This window comes from Eptesicus fuscus, chromosome 4 (assembly GCF_027574615.1).
Source record: "Eptesicus fuscus isolate TK198812 chromosome 4, DD_ASM_mEF_20220401, whole genome shotgun sequence".
Classification (NCBI taxonomy): domain Eukaryota; kingdom Metazoa; phylum Chordata; class Mammalia; order Chiroptera; family Vespertilionidae; genus Eptesicus; species Eptesicus fuscus.
In genome coordinates, this window is record NC_072476.1 from 49,408,253 (window position 1) to 49,417,301 (window position 9,049).

General features: G+C 38.2%; 1 protein-coding gene across 6 annotated transcripts in view; it reads left to right on the forward strand.

Moving 5' to 3' along the window:
• PJA2 (praja ring finger ubiquitin ligase 2) overlaps positions 1-8,772 on the forward strand; it is a 145,997-nt gene extending 137,225 nt beyond the window's left edge. For 4 of the 6 annotated variants that reach the window (XM_054715015.1, XM_008144494.3, XM_054715016.1 and 1 more), the window contains exons 10-11: positions 413-570; positions 1,797-3,630. In XM_054715015.1, coding sequence (XP_054570990.1) covers positions 413-538 — 126 coding nt within the window. In that variant the 3' untranslated portion in view covers positions 539-570; positions 1,797-3,630. Of the gene's footprint in view, positions 1-412; positions 571-1,796; positions 3,631-3,866; positions 5,493-8,642 lie in introns of those variants that run through there. The other 2 variants (XR_008555838.1, XR_008555837.1) reach the window with 2 other exon arrangements.
• The last annotated feature ends 277 nt before the right edge of the window (positions 8,773-9,049 follow it).

A 9,049-nucleotide genomic window follows, 5' to 3' on the forward strand; every position in this document is an offset into this window, starting at 1 on the left:
TTTGTTTTGTCATGTAGAAAGCGTCTGACTCTCCACATCATCATCAGTATCATCACCAGTATAAGTGAGGACAGGCCCTGTGACTCCTTGCTCACTCCCTACAGCAGCACCAGTGCCAACCAGGGAGTGTAGTGGACTCTCAATGAATAGTCACTAAATGAAAGATGAGTGATGTAAAAGATGCAAACATGACTGAGAGACACAGTTTACCCTAAAGGAATTAGTGCCTGCTTGGGATAAAAGGAAATAGCATAAAAAATTGTCCTCTTTGTACTGTGTAGGTTTGAAGTTTATTTGGTTTTTAAGTTATTTGTTTTGTTTTTAGGATAATGATACTGTTTGTCTTTCTTAAGATACTTGTGTGGTAGTTAAGACCTTCTCATTGGCTATGAACTTGTTCTTCTCCCTCCAGTCAGGAACATGCCCTGTGTGCCGCCGTCATTTCCCACCTGCAGTTATTGAAGCATCTGCAGCTGCTTCCTCTGAGCCTGGTCACGATGCCCCACCTTCAAATGACAGTACTGCAGACGCTCCTTAAACCTTAACACTTGAATGAGATCATTCTATAAAGTAAATCTGAAAATTCCTTCTAAACCTGATGTGCAAATAATTATATATAAATATATTAAAATGCTATATATAGTCTATGCCATAGTTTAGAAAGAGAATATTGACCTTTCTAAACTAAGTATAGGTTTGCAGAAAGTACTAACATTTTCAAGCTGAATGTTGAAGCAGTACATCCATTATTTTTAGTTGAAGGTTGATATTAATTGTAAAAGTCAAGCTTATCATTTTAACTCTCTCCAGAAGAAATAATCATCTGTGTGGCACGCGTTACTGGTTTTGTCTGAATATTGCCACTAAGTGATTATGATTAGCTCTCCTATTTGCATCAAATGTGAAAACTATAATCACAACAGTAGTAAAATTTGGTTTCATTGGAAATAAAAAGAGTGCTTTTTCATTGGTCCCTTTGCTTTTGCTACATGAAAACCTCTTGGTTTATAATACTGAGTGGTTTTTTAGGAAGGTGTCTAGTCTTGCATTTTTGTTTAAAATTAGGACTTTTAAAGAATGTCAAACTGGCTAAAATTCTGGCTGAGCATCACAAAATTTCAAAATCTTAAATGTAACCCCCTGGAAATGGTTAGGTAGTACAATTATTTTTTTTAATGTTGGATGTGCTTAAAGTCAGGTTAGTAAAGCATATGAACAATCTAGTGTGCTCAGCGCCTGGTGAATTAGATGGAAATTCTTATAGAAATTCTTTCTACTTGGTTAAAATGATATTTGAAGGTTCAGAACACTCCTGGCACATTTGTTTAATAACTATTAGGTATAGTTATTGTAAGGTAATTTTGGTTCTGAAATATTTTAGAAAGTCTGAAAACATGCATAAAATGTTTTTAACACTCATTCTATTGTATCCTAAAGGAAAATCTGAATCCTTAGAAAACTATGTTAACTGTTCTGACTTATATAAAGCATAAAATTGATGGGGTAGAGGACAGATTTGGCCATACCTTTTTTACAACATATCTAAACTTTACTGTGTTATAATTTATTTCTTTAAAGTATTCCTGAACAAATAGTATTTATATCACATTATCAGTATTTGTTTCTTTACACTAATTTATTTTTGGTAAAATTATTTACCTGGAACTAAAATAAAAATAAGTAATTTCAAATTAAGCCATGGCTGAAAAGGAAGTAGATTATGTGATTGCCTAGTGACTGTGTGAACAGAACTTAACATGTAACACAGCTTCTTTCTTATTTTCCTTTGTTTAAAGGAGAAAAGAAGATCCTGACCTCAGATTTACCCTCTAAAAGAGTTTTCTGTTCAAAAGCTTCTACAAAAGTAAGGAAGTCAGCTTTCCTTATTCTTTTTATGGGAAATTGACCTACAAGGCCATCTTTGTAATTACATAACCCCCAACGAAGACTGCACAGTTTTCTGCTTAGGTGATCTCACCCAATAGACAATTATGTATAAACATGGATGCAATATTTAACTTACGGATATGATTTGATATCAAACACCAGAGAATGATGGCTGTTAGAATACCACATTTGAGCAAGTAAAATAGTAAAGCACATAGTGAGTGTACATCCACTTGAGTAGAAAATTTATAATTTAGTTTGGGCATATGAAAGGAATATTTATGTAGTACATTTATAATTTAGTTTGGACATATAAAAGGAATATTTGTGTGGCTTTCCAAATGCAAAATTACATTTATTTGTGTAATTTCTCTGAGTATTTATATTCCATCTCTTTTCTTCATTCTTAAAAATAAGTGAATTTTCACTGTTGTCACATTTGAGGCTTAAATATAAGGAATATAACACTTGCATTCTAATTTTTGCATATATTGTAAATGTGTCTGGTATTTACAGCAAATACTGTGTATCCTTTTATGAGTAAAACAAACTGAACATTGCATGTATGATGTGGTGACTTTATAACTTAGGGGTTCTTTGGGGCTTCTGTGACTTTGGAAATGCTTACATTCAGGCCTTAATGTTGCATTAGCTGGCATGTTTTCCTTCTGATGTACATAGGCTCTGTTGTATAAACTAATCTTTGCTTGTTTTCTACTCTGTGATCTTTCCACACCATATTTCATTGATCAGTTAGTGTCAAGGAGTCAAATCAGATTAAAATTAATTCTCATGTGTATATTGTGAAAATTTGTGACTAGTATGATTTTGTTTGTTTCTTTTTTGGTTTCCAAAAATTTGTGCTAGTGTGTTTTTTTTGTTGTTGTTTTTCCCTTTAAGTAATATTGATCAGTTACTGGTTAAACTAACTGCTACAGATTTCTCTTTAATAAGCCACATGTTATATTTAGGCAGTATTAAGAGAGGTTGGTTTTATTCTCCTAGATGGCAGTTGTCCTAAAGAAAATATTTCTTCTTTGCCTGTTAAGATTTAGCTATTATCTGCCAGTTGTTAGGCAGTTTTGGTTCCAAACTCAACCAGCAGCGTTGAGAGCTGAACTTAAGATAGCTGTTGTACTTTTTGCTTTCCATCTGTTTCTGTCCTTCATTCTTGGCTCCCTGTTATCTATAAACAGCTGCTATGAAGGAAGAAAGTTAAATAAGAGTTGGATTATAAAAATTTTTTTAAAGGAGATTGAGGTTTTAGGTATTTTCATTGTAACAAGCTGATAAAAGCTGAGGCTGACAAGTTATGACAACAAAATATTGTTTGATCAGATTTTGGATCCTTTTGAAAAAGTTAAGACTACATGAAGGTAAATTAGAAATAAGTATAAATAATAAAAATGTTTTTTTTCCCTTATTTCTCTATTATATGTTAAGTGACTTGACCTAATAATTTTTTTTTACATTTTCTTCTTGTAATATAAATGCTGATATTTAAAGATAGATCCATGTGGTTTTCTTTTGTGTTGCTTAGTTGTTTATCTGTAAGCTAACTAACTCAAGATTATTTGTGATCTGGATTTATATATAAGCTGTTAAATATGTATGAACTGTTCGAATGGAATGCAAGTTTTTCAAAAGCCCAGGTCTAAATGTAATGATTGATTTATTGTTCTACAATTCCACTCTTATCATTTTCTGTAAATCATAAACAATAAACAGGATATACTCAGTGGTCATTTCTAATATTTAATTGTGCAGTCGTATCACTTCTATAATGTAACCCCTGGAGGATTTAGCATTAATGGCAAAGGATACAGCTGTCAAGGAAGTCTGGAGCAGGCTCCCAAGCACATGATTTTATAGTCCTTGAACTGTGATCTAAGAAGGCCCAGCTGTATAGAAGTGGCTGTTGGACTTCTTCTAGGAAGGGCTCTGAAGTAGTCTTCCTCTCCCCTGCCCAACCATCATAGCAGTCCTGTGTGTTCAGCAGAGCCTGACTTCCACACTAACTCAGGACTACAGACACCCTCAAAGTTCCAGGATGGACACCGCCTCGATTCAGTGGCTTCACTAAATCAGGTATGGCATTATTGTCAAATATACCTGTTTAGGAGGATTCCTCATGCTTTCCAGAAGGTTCAAAAACCTCACCCATTTCAGAAGGGTAAACTGAGAACCATCATGTCTGCATTAAATTAGAAAACTGTAATCATTTTGATTCTCCCTTAATACAATAAACATTTTCTAGAAAAATGTAGTCACAGAACCAGAAACAGCAATGGCACACCTCTTTCTAGTGCCAAAATCCATTTATAATTGTGTCATATATTTTTGAAGCCACTGCTTCCAGAGTTGGAGTCACTCAGCATTCCCTACAAGGGATGGATTTTGTTGTTAGAATTGTCACCCAAATGATTTTGTAAATAGCACGCATGTGAAATTAAATAGAAAGGTTCTGTCTCTTGTGTATTGCCACCTCTTCATGTCTTCCTTCAGGCTTCACACTTTCCTCAGATCTTTCATGGTAACTATTCCAGACCAGCCTGTCATTGACTATTTCAGTCCCTCTCTTACAATATGGTGCTCAGGCCATAGCCAGTTTGGCCTGTGGACTGAAGGGTCCTAGGTTCAATTCCTGGCCAGGGCACATGCCTGGGTTGTGTGCTCATTCCCCAATGGGGGGCATTCAGGAGGCAGCCAGTCAATGGTTCTCTCTCATCACTGATGTTTTCTCTCTCTCTTTCTCCCTCCCCCTTCCTCTCTGAAATCAATAAAAATACATAATATATATATAGTGCTCAGAACTAAACACCATTCCTCTGTAGTCTGACTAGAGCTGGGCCCAGGAGCATTACTGCTAACTTCAGAGTGATTCTCCTATGACTGGTCTGTGTTGGTATTTTCGTTACTGTACATTACTTGGCAGGCATATCACATTGTCTCTTGTGAGCTTTACAGGCGTTGGTAAGTCAAGTCCATTCCTAATACTTAATTCATCCTTACCAAGTTTAACTTATAAAGGTCCTTATGATTCTTCCTCTTAGCCTCAGTCCAATTTTGATGAAGCATGCCTTTGGTATTTAGTGGTGATGTCCAAGTCATTGATAAATATTGACCAGAACAGGATGAATGCCACCATAGACTGTCCTCCAGGTGACTTTGATCCATTAGTCAGTACTTTGAATATAGTTGTTGAAGCAACTACCAGTCACTTATATGCTCATGTTTCTTCCATCTTTCCTAAAACGACACTAAGAAATTTTATTGTGTTCGGCCGACAGGCAGATTACACGGTATATGGAAATAGCCTTGCCTGCTAGTATATTAAATCAAGAAAGGAAATGAAGTTAGCAGGAAATGCCTCATTCTTAGTGAAACCACTTCCTCTTCCAACTGCTCACAGGCCATCTCTTTATTAATCTGACCTACAATTTGATAAGTGATCATTGTCGAGCTCATTTTTCTAATTTTTAGAGTCTACTTTTTTTCCTCTCAAAAATGTGATATTTGAAGTAATATGACCTTGACAAGTCACTTAATCCTCTCTGCTTCTGTTTTCTCTATAAAATAATGAATCTAAATTACCACTGGTTTGTGCATGAATAAAGTTTTTAATAAATGTTCTTTGGTTTGTGTTCATCCTTGTTTGATTTTAACACTACCTTTAGGGTTGTTTAACATTTCAGATGAAAACCTAAAAACTATCTTAGTCCCTTCTCAGGAGTTCAAAGAATTTGGAATTTGACAGGTGATCTCTATTAAATCACTAGAGGCCCGGTGCATGAAATTCATGCACTTGGGGGGGTGTCCCTCAGCCTGGCCTGTGCTCTCACAGGCCGGGAACCCTCAAGGGATGTCTGATTGACGGCTTAGGACATCCTTAGCACTGCCGTGGAGGTGGGAGAGGCTCCCACCACCACCGCTGCGCTTGGCAGCCATGAGCCCGGCTTCAGGCTGAGCGGCGCTCCCCCTGTGGTAGTGCACTGACCACCAGGGGGCAGCTTCTGCATTGAGCCTCTGTCCCCTGGTGGTCAGTGTGCATCATAGCGACTGGTCATTCTGCTGTTTGGTCGATTTGCATATTAGCCTTTTATTATATAGGATAATAAATAAAATTTACTTAATAGTAATTTTGCTAAAAGATGACATGCCTGTATGTGGCAACTTACTGCATCTTGGTTATAATTAGTATATAGTTTTAATAGTGGAAAGTGAAAGGAGAGGTCTTTATGTCTTTTTTATCTTTTTAGAAAGATACTACCTCATAATCATTCACTGTAACAGAAATTCTCCACAAAGTTCTCCTTTCTTTTCCTGTTATTATAACACAGTATTTCTTCTTAATAAGATTCATTGAGAAATGTATTTTTACATTATAAGATTAGTTCCCATTTATGAAGTGCTAAATATTAGACATCGTGTTAGGCTGTTTTAGCTAATAATTCATAATGAATCTGAAGTTGTTCCAACTTTACAAATAAAAATTTGAGTCCTGGTTCTTAAGGCAGAGCCTGAGGGTTCTTTCTGGTTCATGCCACCTTCCTAGGTAGGAGCATCCTATCTGATTAACGTTAATATTTAAGTTTTTTGAGATATAGTCTGAGTTTTAAAAATGGGGGTGGGGAGTTTTCAAATTTCTTTTAAAAAACTATTTTGTTAGTGTTTACTTATTTTGCTAAATTGCTATAAAGAGGCATATTTGCCTTAATATACCCCTGATCAAAGTTCTAATGGACTGGTTAGTGAAGGTTCTTAGTCACCACTAAAATCTCATGAGAACTACTTTTGCCTGATGATTTGGGATCCTTAAATTATTCTGCAGAGACTCTCTGTGCCCTGATAGGTGTATGACATCCAACCAGTGAGACCTCACTAGTGCAGACACCTAGACAGGTGCTAAAGTATCTGGATTTCTCCCTTCAGAAGCCAGGGACATTTGCAGTCACTCCAAAGAGGAGAGACTCTACCCCCAAATTGTTTCATCAGTAGAAAGAGACATTTGACAGCGTTTCCTTTTGATTTCAGTCCTTAAATGCTATTTTAAATTCTTTACAGGTGTTTAAAGCTATGCTCTAATTCTCTTTGTCTTTTATTCCCATTTTCTTGTTAAAAGGACCCAAGTGTTACAGACAACTGTTGTAAGGGGGCTTCATTACATAACATCATACTGACTGGCCTTTGGCCTTACCAAAGAATTCCTCCTCTTGACCTAGACCCAGGATCTGTCAACCCTAGCATTGCAGTACCCTATGTTTGGTACCATTACAGAAGGTCCAAGTTTTAATTTTAGTTTAAATTCGCATTTAGGGCAGATGAACATAGGGATTGGGAGCTTTACAAAGCCAACCTTGTCTGGAAAGCAAGTTCTAGCCTAGATTGGATGATGGTGAATCACAAGTGCACACTGCCCTAGCCAGTTTGGCTCAGTGGATAGAGCATCAGCCTGGGACTGAAAAGTCCCAGGTTCATTTCTGGTCAAGGGCATGTACCTCGGCTGCAGGCTCAATCCCCAGTAAAGGCTGTGCAGGAGGCAGCCAATTGATGATGTTCCTCTGTAATCGATGTTTCTATCTCTCTATCCCTCTCCCTCTCTCTCTAAGAAATAAATAAAAACATATTTTTTTTAAAACTGCACACCTTGGCTACACCCACATACAAACACCTGAAAGATGTTAAAAATTCTTAAATACAAATTAGCTTATGAAAATAACATATTAGGACATATCAGTGTGGCATCCTCCCTGAATCTGCTGGGGAAACGCTTTCATCAAACCTAACAAATTAACTGCATATCCTGAGCTTCTATCCATTTAAAAAATGTTTTATCAAGTACCTACTCTGGCACAAAATAGTGAAACTCCCTGGCCTCCTGGAGTGTGTGTTGTAGCGAGGAGACTATTAAATGTCATGTGCCCCACGCCCCCCAGCAGCTGGATTCACTGTATGGAAAGGGTTTCACCTTGGCCAGGGGCTCACAGAGCCTGAGGATAGAAACAACCAGAGCAGGGAGAAAGAATAAGTGCTGAGCCCCCAAGGGGAGATCGTATAGCTATGTTGCTCCATCCATATAGGTTGATCTCTTAGGAGCTTAAGTGCCCCAGCAGGTCATGATGATGTCTCAGAACCAGGGAAGTTTGGAAAGTGTTTCTCAGAGATGGGGCTGAGAAGAATGGACAGAAGCAAACTGAAAAGTGGTTCATCTTGTTTCCTGTGCTATATTTTTATTAATTTTCCCCTTTATTTGCTGTACTCTAAGGCATTTACATTTAAGCATCCAGTGTGTTCTCACCCAGGAAATGGAACATAGTACAGGCAATTCCAAAACATTGCATTCCTACTGGGTATGTAGCCTCTGGTGCAAAATATTTGGGTAACCTGCTGGTGGATCCGGTCTAACATACACTGAAAACTGTCTCACTAAGGGCTTGACAACAAGTAAGGGCCACTGTCAAATTGTCAGATTTGCCACATCCTGACACCCACAGCAGCTGAACGAACCATGTGAAAACGGGCTGTTTGCAGCCAGGGTGGTAAGTGCTAGGCGATGCAGCTCTTTGGATAGCCCCTGCCTACCTTAGCAGCAGCAACATGGCATAGAAAGGTTCCACACCTGGTGGGGAGGGCAGAAATGTTGCACAGCCATTTGGGTTCTTGTCTCTCCCCATTCCCACTGCTGTATAATGCATTTTCCTCCCCAAAATAAAGGCCTTGGAGAACCCCTGAGAGCTTGTTTAATCCACGTGTAGGTGAAACGTCATGAAGAGGAAGGGGAGTGCAGAGCTGCATTAGATGGCTTCACCGCAGTGCCTGCCATGGCTCTTCTACTTGAAATTTGAGCTTAGGAAGCCCCAGTCTGAGGGCTGCTGGACAAGCCTGCCTGGCCTTTTGCCCAGAGCAAGACATCTGTTATCTTGGTTAGGAAACAAATCCGTCCTCTGCCCTGGGGGTAGGGGAGGATAACATATCTGTCTTCTAAAACTTTCCTATATAAACGCTTTGAAAAGGCAGAACAAAGCTGTCAGTGCCTCTTTCTCAGAAGACTCCAGACACACAGGAAACACATGAATTATTTCCCAACACCTACAGACTTTGGGACACTGCAGGGCACAGAAACCCACTCCTAGCCAGAGCTGATGAGACTGTGCTGGGAAGA